Source organism: Rhineura floridana, chromosome 2 (assembly GCF_030035675.1).
Source record: "Rhineura floridana isolate rRhiFlo1 chromosome 2, rRhiFlo1.hap2, whole genome shotgun sequence".
NCBI lineage: Eukaryota > Metazoa > Chordata > Lepidosauria > Squamata > Rhineuridae > Rhineura > Rhineura floridana.
Genome location: NC_084481.1, coordinates 69283173 through 69300291, shown reverse-complemented (window position 1 = coordinate 69300291; position 17119 = coordinate 69283173). Strand labels below are relative to the sequence as shown.

Here is a 17119-nt window from a genome sequence, read left to right as displayed (position 1 = left end):
ATGATAGTGGTAGATTTGTGGGGGTTGAAATTACTCTACAGGGTACAAACATTTTGATAGTGGGTATCTATGCCCCCAATGAAGATAAAACAAGGTTTTACACAGGACTTATGGAAAAATTGTCAGAGTTTTCATATGACCATTGGTGTGTTATGGGTGATTGGAATGGGGTAATCTCACCAAAAATTGATAGGCTTTCTGAAAAAAATATCAAAGAGACACAGGGTAAATTACCGAAGATTTGCTTTGAACTGATGGAAAATTTAGAATTGGTGGATACCTGGAGATATATAAATGATAATGCAAAGGAATTTACTTATTTCTCAGAAAGACACAAAACATTCTCGAGGATTGATATGATTTGGATGTCTAAAATTTTAGCGAAGGATACTTTTAAAATGGATATATTACCAAAAACTTTTTCGGATCATAACCCTGTGATATTAACTTTAAAAAAGAAAAATCTTGGATTTAGATGGAGACTAAATGAATCTTTATTACAGAATGACAAAGTAGTACAAGAATGTAAGAAGAAATTAAAAGAGTTTTTTGAACATAATTTACATAAAGGAACAAGTGAAAATATCGTTTGGGATACAAGTAAGGCATTTATGAGGGGATATTTTATTAAATGTAACTGAATTAAAAAAAAAGAAACAACAGAAAATGCAATTAATTTTGGAAGAAATAAAACAAAAAGAGGAAGAATTGAAAAAGAATCCAACTAAAGTTTCTATTGTAAATCAAATTAAAATGTTACAGAAGCAAGTATCAATGCTGACAGTTAGAGAAATTGAAAGAAAACTAAATTTTGCTAAACAAAGGACTTTTGAATTTGCAAATAAACCTGGGAAATGGTTAGCATATAAATTAAGAAAAGAACATCAAAAAAATATTATTTTAAAGATACAAGAAGGAGATGAGACGTTGACAGATAATGTAAAAATTAAAAAGATTTTTCATCAATATTATTCAACATTGTACAAATGTCAGGAAATTCCATCTGAAAAAATAGAAGAGTATATATCTAAACAGAATTTGCCTAAAATTACAGACTTTCAGAGACAAGCTATTAATGGCCCTATTACGTCAAGAGAGATATCTGAAGCTATAAACAAAATTAAATTAGGAAAGGCACCAGGACCAGATGGGTTATCTGCAATGTATTATAAATGTTTGGAGGAAGAACTCTTACTACCTTTACAGTCTACAATGAATCTTATTCTGCAAGAGGGAAAGATACCGGATAGTTGGAAAAATGCTAATATAACATTAATACCTAAAGAGGAGCAAGATTTAACTAAAACAAAAAATTATCGACCAAGATCTTTATTGCATTTTAGACAGTCATGGCTTCCCTCAAAGAATCCTGAAAAGTGTAGTTTGTGAAGGGTGCTGAGAGGTAACTCATATTCCCCTAACAGAGCTCCAGTGGTCAGAGTGGTTTAACAGTCAGCCACTCTGACTGAAGCTGTGTGAGGGGAACAGGGTATCTCCTACCAACTCTCAGCATCCTTCACTAACTACACTTCCCTGATGATGATGATGATGATGATGAACTACACTTCCCAGGATTATTTGAGAGAAGCCATGAGTGTCCAAAGTGAAATAAAGGTTTGGTGTGGATGTGGCTGACATGGAAGCCTTTGGCCTTGACACATGGGGGATCTGACTGGACCAGTGCCTGGGCTTGGGCTGGCGATTTTCTACTCTGGACTGGCTGCAGCAGCTCGTGAGAGCGGAGCATTTTGCTCCCACGCTTCATGCACATGGTGTTGGCCGTGCAGCGACTCTTTTTCAGCCTTATAGGCCAGTGGCCGGGCCTGAGTGGCGGCAGTGCAATTGTCAGGAATTCCTTCCCCTTCCCCCTCCACAGGCACGTGGCCTTCTCCATTGCTGGGTTGAGCTGGGCACTCTACCCTGGCCTAGTGGCTGTTACCTGGGTGGTGTGGTCAACCCTGCTACCTTGTGTGTGGGCCTTGCTGCTGCCCCTCCCCCTTCGGCCTTGCAGTGGGGAGTTGAACAGTAGCTCCATGGTAGAGCTGCTGCTATACACACACACACATATTTCACCTATGGTGGTTGTATTTGGGGGCGGGTGGTAGGCCTGTTAGGCATTCCATGTTAAGTCCCCGCCCCTGGTTGGTTATCATTTGTCATTCTGACTGTTATGTTGGGTTCATATACAGGTTGTAATCATTTCAACTGGGTTTAGATCATACTTGTTATCAGTGGTGGGGATTTGATCTTTTCTTTACTGCTCATGGAAGTTTTATTCTGGTTGCTTGTTGGGTAGTCCTGAGAATTTGAGCACAGTCATGGCCCCTAGGAAGGCCAAACAAAAGAAAGTTGTGACGGTGGTCAAACAGGGTGCTAACTGCACCCCTGCATTGGCTTGTCGTCTGATGAGGAGAAAAATATGGGCATGCTTCAGGCCCTTGAAGCCAGAATCGAAGCTTTGGAGCGGGAGCTCCAGGCACCAGCGGTTTTTGGATGCTGGCCCCAGTGCTAGGCCTCCTGCTAAGCAATCTGCCAGGATTACTTCTAAAGCTAATTTAATGCAGGATTTTGTTTCTAGAGTGTCAGCCTTAGAGGAAGGAGTGGCCAATAAGCTTCCAGCAATGATCGAGGCCCGCCTACTGCGATGGGAGAGGCAGAAGCACCAATGGTCCTTGCCAGTGGGGTGCAGGTGACTCCGGCAGCTCCAACCCAACCTCTCTCCCACTTGGCGATCACCTTTTGCAGGCCACGCAGAAGATATGGCGAGGAGAATATATTGATATATTCTCACTCCTTTTCAGAGAACTGGAGGTAAAGCCCAAGGAGGGTGATGAGACGAAGGATAAGGAGGCTGTTAAAAAGAAGGTGGATCGCATTTGGCCTAATTGGCTAAATGCTTACACTGTGTATATGGGTTTTTTTACTCAGGCGTACCTGTCCAGGGCTTTATCTATGATAAAGTACCAGGACATTATACACAGGGCTTTTCGGGACTTCTCAGGTACTGCTTGGTTGCAGTATGATGAGAACGTTAGGCAATGGGTGGCGCTGGGATGTTGAGCATCCCACAATGCACAGGGTTTGTGGTTACGCTGCATGACCCTGGCCCAACCTGCGTTTGGTGACAGGGCTGATAGCAGGCATCTTCTGGTAAAGGCACAGAAGCCGGTTTCTGGCTCAGGCCAGGGGCCACAGTGGGTTCAATTCCAGCAGGTCTGCTGGGCCTTTGATAGCTCAGGTCGCTGCGCCCTTGCTGGTTTCGGCATGCCTGCAGCATCTCTAGCACATCCCAGTGTATCCTGTGGGAAGGGGGACAGTCCAAGCAGTTGGGGGCTGAGCACTCCCAATCCTAACGTGGCTCAGGTGGTGGGGGAGGTTTGTCACAAAGCCAGTAATCCCATAAAATTGGCCCCCTTGGCTCAGCTGCTGGACTCTTACCCTGACCGGGCAGCAGCAACATTCTTGTGGTTAGGGTTTTCTGAGGGATTCAAGATTCTATATTCGGGACCTAGGGTGCCTGTTTCTTCTTTTAACCAGGCCTCTGTGAGGGATTTGACAGCTGTTGTCCTGGCAAAATTGGACAAGGAAATAGCTGCTGACAGGATCTCGGGCCCCTTCTTTTGACTTCCCTTTCCCGAGTTACGTGTCTCCCCTTTGGGTGTGGTACCCAAGAAGCAACCAAGGGAGTACTGCCTCACCCATGACCTGTCCTTCCCCAAAAGGGGATCGGTTAATGATGGCATTCCACAGGAGAAAGCTTCTGTGAGATATACATCCTTCAATGAGGTGGTAAGGGTGATCCAGCGGGCTGGGTGGGGGCATTGTTGGTGAAATGTGACATTAAGTCTGCATTTCGCCTGCTCCCTGTTCATCCATTAGATGTTGACTTGCTGGGTTTTAAGTTTCAAGGAAAGTTTTATGTTGACAGAGCAATGCCCATGCATTGCTCCATTTCCTGTGTGGCATTTGAGGCCTTCAGTACCTTCCTCGAGTGGGCGGTGAGGGAGAGGTCTGGTTCTTCCCTCACAGCTAATTATTTGGATGACTTCTTGTTTGTTGGGGCTGCAGAGTTGTCACAGTCTTCTTTTCTCATGAGCACATTTGAGAGACTGACTGAGGAATTGGGTGTACCTCTTGCTCCCAAAAAGAGGGAGGGCCCCCCAACTTCTCTTATGTTTTTGGGTGTCCTTCTGGACACTGTCTCTCAATGCTCTATGCTGCCTGAGGATAAGCTCTCAGCGCTCCGTTCGTGGTTGAGATATACTCTGTTAGCAAGGAACCTCACTCTTCTCCAACCACAAGTGCTTGTGGGACATTTGGTTTTCGCCTCTAAAGTAATTTCACCTGCCAGAGCATTCCTCCGGCGTCTATGTAACGCCATGACTGGCATACACTCCCGCTTTCCCCTCATCCGGGTTTCTTCCGCCATGCGGCAGGACTTGCAGATATGGTTGACCTTCCTGGAAGAATACAACGGTGTCTCTTTCTGGAGAGAGGAGTTGCTCCTTGAGGCAGAGCTGCAGGTAATGTCAGATGCTGTGAGAGGCTCAGGCTTTGGGGTGATCTTTAGGGCTCAGTGGTGTGCAGAGCCTTGGCCTCAGGCATGGCGGTATGCTGGGGTCACATCTGACCTGACATTCCTTGAATTTTTCTCCATGGTAGTGGCAGTGCACCTTTGACCCTTGCACTTCCAGAACCGCACTGTTTGGTTCTGGTGCGACAATCAGGCGACAGTGTACGTTGCCAATGTGCAAACCTCCAGGTCTGCCAGGGTGATGTGTCTGGTTAGGGCTTTTGTTTTGCAATGTTTACGCTTCAATATTTTATTTGTGGTCAGGCATGTACCAGGCTTGCAGAATGACATTGCTGATGCCCTCTCTCACTTCCAGATGGAGCGTTTCAGGGTGTTGGCCCCGGGCGCATCACCCAACCCTGCGCAGATGCCATACCACCTTTGGAATCTTGGGAGCTAGTGGGTAGAGTGGCCGTCGAAGCGGTTCTAGTGCCTAGTACTAGAGCAGCTTATCAGCACAGCTGTGCAGACTTCCAGCAATTTCGGGTGTTGCATGGCCTGCCACAGGAGTAGCCCATCCCGGTGGGTCACCTCATGCACTACATGGTGTCTTTCAGGGTTACAGGTAAAGCGGTGAGCATCATTTCTGGTCACTTGTCTGTGCTGGCCTTCATTTCCTTTTTTTTTTTTTTTTTCAATAATTTTTATTCAGATTTTCATAAAACATACAAGACGAAATCATAAAACATTCAAAGACAAAAAACAAAATCAAAAATAGTTAAACAAAAAGAAAAAAAGAAAAAAAAAACAAAAATAAAAAATAAAGAGTAAAATATTGACTTCCCATTTGTCAAAGATCAAATCAGTTATAAGTCTATAATATATAACAATCCTGTCTCTTAAGTCATATTATAAAATCACTTTCCTCCAGTAGTTATCTTACTTAATCATCAAATCTCATAAACATTACTTTATTCTTTCCACAAAAAGTCAAAGAGAGGTTTCAATTCTTTAAGAAATATATCTATCAATTTTTTTTTCCAGATAAGCATATCGATTAATCCATCTCATTACTAATTATGATAATCTTATTGTCATAACCATAGTCAAAATAAACATTTCAATTAATCCATCACATCAGAATCTGTTAGGTTCAGTAATTTCAGTAGCCATTGTTCTATTATCCCTATTAGTTCCATTTTCCATCTTCCATCTTCAGTAGTCTTGTTAAGTCCAGTAATTTCAGTATCCAATCTTCCATTATCAGTATTCCATAATAATCTTGCTGTCAAAGCCATAGTCATATAGTAAGAGTCTGATGGGAATTACCTCTATCCCAAATATTTTCTTGCCATCCATTCTGAATAGGTTGCTGAAATACTGCTGTAAAATCATATCTCTGTTCTTTTTTTCAAAATACACTGGGTCATCTCTTGAAAGTTTTTCCATTGTCACATGGCTGCAGTTAATTCCATAGATTTTCTCTATATTGGGCTCCATCACATCATTCCAGTCCAGAAGATTATCCATGCCATTGATAACTTTATCTCTAGAATCTTCATTAATTTCTTCAGAGATAACATTGAGTTCCAAACAATTGATTTTATTTCTAAAGTCCATAGACTCCAAATCTTGTTCCTGTTCCACGTTTGTTCCAATCTCCGGGATCTCCTCTCTCACAGGGACCCCTGTTCCAGTCTCCAGGGTCTCCTCTCTCACAGGGACCCCTGTTCCAGTCTCCAGGGTCTCCTCTCTCACAAGGACCCCTATGTCTTTAATCTCCTGTGTCTCCAAACAATAGATTTTGTTTCTAAAGTCCATAGACTCCAAATCTTTTTCCTGTTCCACGTTTGTTCCAATCTCCGGGGTCTCCTCTCTCACAGGGACCCCTTCCAGGGTCACCTCTCTCACAGGGACCCCTATATCTTTAATCTCCTGCTTCATTTTACTCAATTCAATTTTCAGCTCCTTACAACCCTGTCGCAGGTTTTGTTTCGTTATCTCAATCTCATCCATTATTTTCTGAAACATAGTTATTTCCAGATTCTCAGCCACTTTCTTAATTGCCATTTTAAAAGAAAAATATAGGAAAACCACTTCTTATTTCAGCAACAATTGGGTTAATACTCCAAACTTGGTGACATCACAGTATAAACAGAGCAGACAGCCTTATCTCTCCATGCTTAAGTAAACAAAATGCAGTTCCCAGGATCGAAACAATTAATGGCGGTCGTCAGGAAACAGATTCGTCAAAATAAAATAGACCAAAAAGAGAGTAGTCTCAGACAATATAATATTCTTCAAAATAAAAATCTGGAATAGAAATCCCTCTTCTGTGTATATCTTTAGAATGCAAATCCAGGACAGCTTTTTGCAACAAAAACAGAGATAAGCTATTAATTAGTGAGTAGCAGAGAGAAGTTATGGCTCCCCAGTGAGATGTCAAAAACCGATCAATCTGGCAAATCTCTTTTAAACAGCAACAATTTAAGTCAAGTAAAAGAAAAATATAGAAAGAAGGGTGCTTGCCTGTTAGTGCGTTCTCTCTTAGAAGATAAGATGAACGTTCGCTTTATCAGATAGAGCTTGTTGTTGAAAATCCGTCCCACCTTCGTCGGCTGGACCTCGTCCCATAAATTAATGAGATCTGGTCGTCCCAACAAAAATAGGCTTTGAGGTTAATCTCTTCGTTTCTCCCTACCCGGGAGAAGTTTAATCAGTCAAAAAAAAAAAAAATCTGACTGATATATCTGAATAAGCTTCTTTTGAGGCAGGAGCCCGTCTCAAAAGCAGGCACAGGCTAAGTCACCCTTCCCGGAAGTCGCTGGCCTTCATTTCCAAGGCTAATGGCATTTCTGATCACACCTCTGATTTTAGGTTCAGGAAAATGCTGGAAGGATGGGCACGCACTACAGCGGCTGTGCCTGATAAGCGTAGGCCTTTCACACCTGATTTACTTTTGCAGCTGTTGCCTGCCTTTCAGTCCTTGTGCTCATCTGCCTATGAGGCTATGTTGTTCTCTGCTGCAGCTCTCACAGCATTCTATGGTGCTTTGCGTCCTAGTGAATGGCTTGCCGGCTCACAGTATGATTCGTCCCACAGTGCCCTTGGAATTGATGACTATGTGGTATCTGATGTAACAATCAAGTTGTTCCACAAGCGATCTAAAACTGATCAGAAGGGCAAAGGGAAGATGATTGTGTTGGGCTCATGCCCTCTGGTTGCATTATGCTCTGTTACAGCTATGCATTCATATCTGATTACAAGGCCAGTGGGGCCTGGGTATCTTTTTGTCCACCACAACGGGTCCGCCTTGACTAAGTATCAGTTCTGGTCTGTGTTACGGAAGGCCTTGTTGGCTTGCAGGCGAGATCCTGTGGTTTTTGGCAGGGCCTCTGAGAGGAATTTTATCAGGGGGTACAAAGTTTCTTTTGGGCCCCTTCCCTTCTCCATTAGTAATTCTGTTTTTATCCACTATGGTTTTATGCCATGAGCTGTAGCCTGTAAGGTCAAAAAGGGTATGGAAGATGAGAGAGGGGTGGAGTGGAGTGCTCTGTTATTTTTCTGCATTTAAGATCATAAGATCATAAGAAGAGCCTGCTGGATCAGGCCAGTGGCCCATCTAGTCCAGTATCCTGTTCTCACAGTGGCCAACCAGGTGCCTGGGGGAAGCCCACAAGCAGGACCCAAGTGCAAGAACACTCTCCCCTCCTGAGGCTTCCGGCAACTGGTTTTCAGAAGCATGCTGCCTCTGACTAGGGTAGCAGAGCACAGCCATCACGGCTAGTAGCCATTGATAGCCCTGTCCTCCATGAATTTGTCTAATCTTCTTTTAAAGCCATCCAAGCTGGTGGCCATTACTGCATCTTGTGGGAGCAAATTCCATAGTTTAACTATGCGCTGAGTAAAGAAGTACTTCCTTTTGTCTGTCCTGAATCTTCCAACATTCAGCTTCTTTGAATGTCCACGAGTTCTAGTATTACGAGAGAGGGAGAAGAACTTTTCTCTATCCACTTTCTCAATGCCATGCATAATTTTATACACTTCTATCATGTCTCCTCTGACCCGCCTTTTCTCTAAACTAAAAAGCCCCAAATGCTGCAACCTTTCCTCGTAAGGGAGTCGCTCCATCCCCTTGATCATTCTGGTTGCCCTCTTCTGAACCTTTTCCAACTCTATAATATCCTTTTTGAGATGAGGCAACCAGAACTGTACACAGTATTCCAAATGCGTCCGCACCATAGATTTATACAACGGCATTATGATATCGGCTGTTTTATTTTCAATACCTTTCCTAATTATCGCTAGCATGGAATTTGCCTTTTTCACAGCTGCTGCACACTGGGTCGACATTTTCATCGTGCTGTCCACTACAACCCCGAGGTCTCTCTCCTGGTCAGTCACCGCCAGTTCAGACCCCATGAGTGTATATGTGATATTCAGATTTTTTGCTCCAATATGCATAATTTCACACTTGTTTATATTGAATTGCATTTGCCATTTTTCTGCCCATTCACTCAGTTTGGAGAGGTCTTTTTGGAGCTCTTCGCAATCCCTTTTTGTTTTAACAACCCTGAACAATTTAGTGTCGTCAGCAAACTTGACCACTTCACTGCTCACTCCTAATTCTAGGTCATTAATGAACAAGTTGAAAAGTACAGGTCCCAATACCGATCCTTGAGGGACTCCACTTTCTACAGCCCTCCATTGGGAGAACTGTCCGTTCATTTCTACTCTCTGCTTTCTGCTTCTTAACCAATTCCTTATCCACAAGAGGACCTCTCCTCTTATTCCATGACTGCTAAGCTTCCTCAGAAGTCTTTGGTGAGGTACCTTGTCAAAAGCTTTTTGAAAGGCTAAATACACTGTGTCCACTGGATCACCTCTATCTATATGCTTGTTGACACTCTCAAAGAATTCTAATAGGTTACTGAGACAGGACTTTCCCTTGCAGAAGCCATGCTGGCTCTGCTTCAGCAAGGCTTGTTCTTCTATGTGTTTAGTTAATCTAGCTTTAATAATACTTTCTACTAGTTTTCTAGGGACAGAAGCTAAGCTAACTGGCCTGTAATTTCTGGGATCCCCTCTGGATCCCTTTTTGAAGATTGGCGTTACATTTGCCACTTTCCAGTCCTCAGGCACGGAGGAGGACACGAGGGACAAGTTACATAGTTTAGTTAGCAGATCAGCAATTTCACATTTGAGTTCTTTGAGAACTCTCAAATGGATGCCATCAGGGCCCAGTGATTTGTCAGTTTTTATATTGTCCATTAAGCCTAGAACTTCCTCTCTCGTTACCATTATTTGTCTCAGTTCCTCAGAATCCCTTCCTGCAAATGTTAGTTCAGGTTCAGGGATCTGCCCTATATCTTCCACTGTGAAGACAGATGCAAAGAATTCATTTAGCTTCTCTGCAATCTCCTTATCGTTCTTTAGTACACCTTTGACTCCCTTATCATCCAAGGGTCCAATCGCCTCCCTAGATGGTCTCCTGCTTTGAATGTATTTATAGAATTTTTTGTTGTTGGTTTTTATGTTCCTAGCAATGTGCTCCTCAAATTCTTTTTTAGCATCCCTTATTGTCTTCTTGCATTTCTTTTCCCAGAGTTTGTGTTCTTTTTTATTTTCTTCATTCGGACAAGACTTCCATTTTCTGAAGGAAGACTTTTTACCTCTACAAGCTTCCTTGACTTTGCTTGTTAACCATGCTGGCATCTTCTTGGCCCTGGCGGTACCTTTTCTGATCTGCGGTATGCACTCCAGTTGAGCTTCTAATATAGTGCTTTTAAACAACTTCCAAGCATTTTCGAGTGATGTGACCCTCTGGACTTTGTTTTTCAGCTTTCTTTTAACCAATCCCCTCATTTTTGTGAAGTTTCCTCTTTTGAAGTCAAATGTGACCGTGTTGGATTTTCTTGGCAATTGGCTATTTACATGTATGTTTAATTTAATAGCACTGTGGTCACTGCTCCCAATTGGTTCAACAACACTTATATCTCACACCAGGTCCCGGTCCCCACTGAGGATTAAGTCCAGGGTTGCCGTCCCTCTGGTCAGTTCCATGACCAACTGGTCTAGGGAATAGTCATTTAGAATATCTAGAAACTTTGCTTCTTTGTCATGACTGGAACACATATGCAGCCAGTCTATGTCTGGGTAGTTGAAGTCACCCATTACTACCACATTTCCTAGTTTGGATGCTTCCTCAATTTCATATCTCATCTCAAGGTCTCCCTGAGCATTTTGATCAGGGGGACGATAGATCGTTCCCAGCATTAAGTCCTTCCTGGGGCATGGTATCACCACCCACAACGATTCTGTGGAGGAGTCCGCCTCTTTTCGGGTTTTGAGCTTGCTGGATTCATTGCCTTCTTTCATGTATAGAGCGACTCCGCCACCAATACGTCCTTCCCTGTCCTTCCGATATAGTTTATATCCAGGGATAACTGTATCCCACTGGTTTTCTCCATTCCACCAGGTCTCCGTTATGCTCACTATATCAATGCTCTCCTCTAAGACCAAGCACTCCAGTTCTCCCATCTTGGTTCGGAGGCTCCTAGCATTAGCGTACAGGCACTTGTAAACAGTGTCTCTCTTCAAGTGTCTTTGGCACTTGTGGTTTGGCCTGTGGTAATTTTGCTCTTCTGAATTTATATCCTGTGCCCCTGCTCTCACAATGCCTACTTCTAGGCCTACCCCATTTAAAATTTCATCATTTCTATCCCAGGGGGGAGGTTTATTGTGAACTGGACCTTCCTCAGCTCCTGTCGGGTTTCCCCCCTCAGTCAGTTTAAAAGCTGCTCTGCTACCTTTTTAATTTTAAGTGCCAGCAGTCTGGTTCCATTCTGGTTCAAGTGGAGCCCGTCCCTTTTGTACAGGCCGAGTTTGTCCCAAAATGTTCCCCAGTGCCTAACAAATCCAAACCCTTCCACCCAACACCATAATCTCATCCACGCATTGAGACTGCAAAGCTGGGCCTGTCTGGCTGATCCTGCGCGTGGAACCGGTAGCATTTCAGAGAAAGCCACCTTGGAGGTCCTGGCTTTCAGCATCCTACCTAGCAACCTAAATTTTGCTTCCAGGACCTCACGGCTGCATTTCCCCATGTCATTGGTGCCAACGTGCACCATGACCACTGACTCCTCCCCAGCACTGTCTACCAAACTATCTAAATGGCCTTATGCTCTTATACTCCCTCCATGATAAATATAAATAAAATAAAAGAGGATCAGAGATAAGAAAGCACATTTGATTTGAACATCTTTATTTATGCTACAATACAGATAAGGAGAAAGAATTCACATTGAAACAAGGTAGATAAACTTACTATTTACTTTAGAAAAGAGCTTTCCTGGCCTTTTTTGTGAAAAATTTCGAATCACATCATGAAAATTAATTGTTCTGGCAATGTTTGATTCAATACGTAGCCTGGCCAAATCCACAAGACGTTCCTGAGACATTGTAGACCTTAAATAATTCTTAATTACCTTAAGTTTGCGAAATGACCTCTCTCCAGAAGCTACTGTTGCTGGAATTGTTAATAGTATTCTTAAGCTAACACAAACATTTGGAAACAGGTCACCAAGTCTGTACTCTGTTTACAAGTTCAACAGATCTAATGGCTTTAACTGTGCATTTACAAAATTTGCTTTATGTACTTAGGGTAATGTTGCATTTCTTTTCCAAAATCATCACCATTAAGGTCAGCAGGATATTGCTCTGATAAAGATAGAGCTTTTCTCTCCACATCACTTTCGGACATGGTGAGATATTTCCACAAGAAATCAAATTTTTCTGCCAACTGCTTAACAGCATTGAAGCAGATAGTTAATCATTGTCTACCAAAACGTACAACACACACTTTCTGAAGCAGGCCTCTTCTGGAGTATCATCTGTGTCATTCATTTCTTCCAAGTTAGCATCAGGTGTGCTGTCGTCATGTGGCCTTGCCCTCTTGCGCCTAACTCCATCACATCTACGGGAGAGTTTTATTTCTATATTTAGGTTTGACACAACCAATTTGGCTTCATTCCACATGCATTTCCAGTTCTTTTGAAGTTTTGACAGCTCTGTGAGGAGTGTTTCTATGTTTGCTACTTCAACATCCAGTGTGGCATCTCTAGCTTGGATGACCTTGTTGCAAATATCTATGCCAGCTAATATTTTGTACCACACGGCTGCCATTAACACACAGGCAAAAGATGTCACATATAATAAAACTCCATGGACTTTATTTCTTGTTTTGGCTGTCAAATTTAGTTCTAGGAGGTCTTCCAGTGCTAATTTAATGCCAGGCAAGTGAGCTGCAAAAGGCTTTACACATTCAACACGATCTGACCATCTTGTTTCAGACATACCATGAAGAGAACAACCAATACGGTTTTGTAGTAATTCCCACCGCTTAGCACTGGAACTGAACAGGTGGTACACAGTTTGAATTGTTCCAAAAAAGGTTATTGCTTCAGGTATGCATTCAGCAGCAGCATTTCCACATAAGTTGAGTGTGTGACAACTGCAAGGTGAAAAAATTGCTGTTGAGCATTGTTCTTGTATTTTTGCTTGTGCGCCATTGTATTTTCCGGCCATATTTGCCCCATTATCGTAGCCTTGAGCTCTACAATAACTGAGAGGAATAGCATGTTCTTTCAATGTATCAGTTATCAACTGAGCAATTTCTTCCCCTCTTTTGTTGCTACAATCTGCAAACTTGAGAAATCTTTCTTGAACCTCATACTGTGTTTCTTTTAAGAGTATGTATCTCAAAAGAAATGTTGTTTGTTCAATATGGGGAGAATCTGGTGTGGAATCTACTATTATTGCAAACTTTGCAGATTGCCTCTCAAGCAAAATGTGTTGTTTCACAAGATTCGAGCATTCTGCAATAAATTCATTTTGTGAATCGGGACAGATATGTCATGGCCCCGTCAGAGGACTCCTCAGATGAGGACGACTCGGGAGTAACAGCAGCAGACCCAGGAGCAGCAGGAGACACGGAGGAGCCTCCTGAGAATCCAGCTCCTTCTGCCCCTCAGCTGCAGAGCACCCCAGGGACAGCAGAGGCCCTGCAGCCAGACACAGACAGTGAACAGGATACTCCCCCCTCACCTGCAGAACGTAGACAGCAGAAGGTCAGGCAGAAGAGAGGCAGGCCTGTCTCCTTAAGGCCCAAACGCTGAGGGCTCACACTTGCTGTCCATCCTGCTCTTTATAAGGCACACCTTGGCTGCAGCTTGTTGCTGACTGCAACATCAGGCGTGGCTTTGTGTAGACCTAGTTTCCCTGCAGCATCTCTTTGACTGACCTCCTTGGCAATTGATCCCAGACCTCCACTGACCTCGCTTCTGGACTTCTGACTCGGCAAGTACGCTTCGGATAGGCCTGGCAGATTTACAACCTGACTGCTGGCTAAGGACTTTCCTTCCCTGCCAAAGACCCAGGAATTTCCAGCCCCCCCTGACACTGCTGATGCAGTGTAGAGCTGACAAGATAATGAACTTGAAGCCGCTCACTCCTTTTCTGTGACTCCTCTACACTTAGCACATGTTCCTGAAGGATGGGGTCCCACCTGGAGAGCAGTTCAATGAGTCCTAAAAAGTTTCCATTGTTTGAATCACCAATTCGATGGGATGAACCAGTAAATGCTAGACCACGTTCTCCCAAGAAGAGATGATGTGCTTTAAAAGGTTGTACCATTTCACAGTTTCAGTTTTGATTGACTCTTCTAAGATGATGTCAACTCCTGTCTCAGACAGCAGGCGCCTTTCTAGTTCTCGCCAAGCTAGGTAACATTCTCTGTGACTATTGCCTTTTTCATGTTTTAGGATCCTGTAGGAAAGTTTCTGCCACTTCCCATTAGAATCCCAGCCTTCGGCAGATACCAGTGCAGACTTAGACGCAGAAGTGCTAGTCTTGACTGTCTTGTGCCAAAATAATCGACATGGAAAGCAATATAAAGCTTGTTTCTGTTGGTTCCAGACAAGCCAGTCTCTTACATGTAGTTCTCTATTAGTGCTTTGAAATTTCAGTATGCTTTCTGGGCAGAGCTTGGAAAAGTTACTTTTTTGAACTACAACCCCCATCAGCCCTAGGCAATATGGCCACTGGATTAGGCTGATGGGAGCTGTAGTTCAAAAAAGTAACTTTTCCAAGCTCTGTTTCTGGGGACACTTGATTGCAGGTGTCTTTTGGGAATGTTTTAGGCAGAGGGATGTGACCATTCGTAGCATACTTTTCTATTTCCTTTTGAGATGGAAACTTGGTTGTGATACATCCAATGTCAAGGCCTACATTATGATTACTCCTCTCATCTTCCAAATTCACTTCCACATGTGTCTGTATGTCTGTTTCTGTCTGTTTTCCATTTTCATTTTCTGCATCTGCCCCTTCATCAAAATACTGTGCATGATTACCCAAATCAACTGCTCCTTGTTTGGGGATGAGGTTTCCAACAATTTCTTCTTGCTCCAATTCTGTAGGTGAGTTCAATGAAAACTTTTTTGAAGCCGCACTTAATCCAAATTGAAAGAGCGTTTGTTGACCCCTTTTGGGCGGTCAACAGCTTACAAGGCCTATCTCAGGTTTTAATAAACAGTTCCATTGTTGTTAATTGTTTCTTTTGTTTTTTCAGGTTTGTCTCGCCTCCCAGTTCTAGCTCTTGTGGTTTTGTGTGGACACTCAATCCTTTTCTGGGCATGGTGGAGGGCTAACTCTTCTCCAGTAGGGACTCAGCTCAGACTTTTGGCATAGGTCAGGTTGCATTGGAAAACTAGGAGGGGAACGTTATGGGGGGAGCTTCTCCTGACCATATGTGGGATGTGTTCAGAGGGACTTATCCCCCATATCCTAGTCATTCATTTGGGAGAGAATGATCTGGTGCAATGCCCAGGAATGCATTTACTTCGAAGGGTGACACATGACATGAATTGGATAAAACGTAAATTTCCAGGTTTGTTTGTCGTGTGGTCTGAGTTGCTTGAAAGGAGGTTTGGAAGGGGGCATTGCATCCCAGTCGTATTGACTGGGCTTGTAGGTGGGTGAATAGGAGCATCCATACGTTGGTTTTGGCATTGGGATGGGCTTTCATTTCACATTCAAGGATCAGGTATGAGCCCCTCCCATCTTTTCAGAGATGATGGTGTGCAACTCTCAGCACAGGGTGTGACTGGTTTTTGGAGGATCTGCAGAGCAGTTTAGCTGATCTGTTTTTGGTGGGTGGAGGTGACCAAGCCACTACTGATCGCCTCTTGTGGTGTGGAGTCCGGGCAGGTGAACAGGCTGGGGCTTAATGTAGGTACACTGAGGCATTTAGGGTTCAGGGGCACCCTTCAGGGATATCCCAGGGCTTCATGCCTCAGGGCAAACTGGAGGGTGCCCTTGCTGACCTGGCTTGTGCTTTTTGGGTGAACGCCAGTATGCCAGGGCCTGAGTGCAAGGGTGGGGTCAACATCCTAGGCTCACTCAACAAGGAGGGGGTTAATTCCTCTTCATCCTTGGTTGGGGAGCCACAGCCTATGGCTGTTAACATGCCCAGGGATTGGGGGGGGCTGTTTTCCCAGAGTTAGAGTTATGTTCACCTACCTGGACATTTGGATTTTGGCATAATTAGGTTAATTCAGTGGAATTTGAATGCAGGTTCTCAAAAAACGTGTTATATTTTAATAAAATATGACATCAACCCATTTCTGTATCTTGAGTATTCCTTGGGTGTGGGAGCAAATATCTGTAGGCTATAGGTACTTTCTTAAACTGCAAGGTTTTTTGCCTATTAATGAATAAATAAATAAATTAAAGCTGCCCAAATGTATTTTATAATTTGTGCTGCTATATAAATAGAAAATATGCAATCTGAATAATCCCTTTTCATACAATAAATAAATAACTGGGCTGTCCAAATTTATCCAAAAGTATTTTATACTCTGTTCAAATATATAAATAGGAAGTATACAGTGTGAAGAATCCCTTTTCATACATCACCAATTTTTTAAAAAATCAGGCTCCCCAAATTTGTCGTAATGTATTTTATCTGAATATTCATGTATAGACAGCTTGCTTTTCTAAAAAAATGAAAATAATGCATTTATTAATGGTAATGTCATAGATCTTCCTGAAAATTACAGTATTCAACAACATAAATGAATATCTAATATAAGGATTTTTTTAAAGAAAAATAGGCAATGAAACTTCTCACAAGAGTGAGTTCCTAACATGGGCTGCCTCAAAACAGAAAACTAAAACAAAGGCAGTATGTAAGAACTACATGAACACAAGGTGACCAAAATCCAACATACCTATTTATATCTTTTGAAATCAATGATTCCACTTTGTGTTGGATTGTGCATAACCTCTTCATGTAGCATATCTATTACAAAAAGAGCAAAACCATGATGGGACATGCCTTAGTTACCTGTAAACTGGATTACTGCTATGTGTACTAACTCTGAAAGTTCAGGTGCAGCTAGGTGCTGATTGCTTCCAGGATCATATTAGACTGGTGCTGCAAAGGCTGCACTGGCTATCAATGTTGTTTTGTAGGAAAAAATCATAGCGTTGGGGATGACCTTTAAAGCCCTGAATCTTAGAGAATATCTCAGAAGCAGCCTTCTCCCA

At 43.0% G+C, this 17119-nt stretch overlaps 1 protein-coding gene across 1 annotated transcript in view; it reads right to left on the bottom strand.

The window, feature by feature from the left end:
* Positions 1-6622: 6622 nt before the first annotated feature.
* Positions 6623-17119, bottom strand: part of LOC133376541 (neurogenic locus notch homolog protein 1-like) — a 231175-nt gene continuing 220678 nt past the window's right edge. Inside the window, exon 7 of the mRNA XM_061608888.1 lies at positions 6623-6880. Within this exon, the coding sequence (XP_061464872.1) occupies positions 6795-6880 (86 nt within the window). The 3' untranslated portion in view covers positions 6623-6794. The remainder of the gene's footprint in view (positions 6881-17119) is intronic.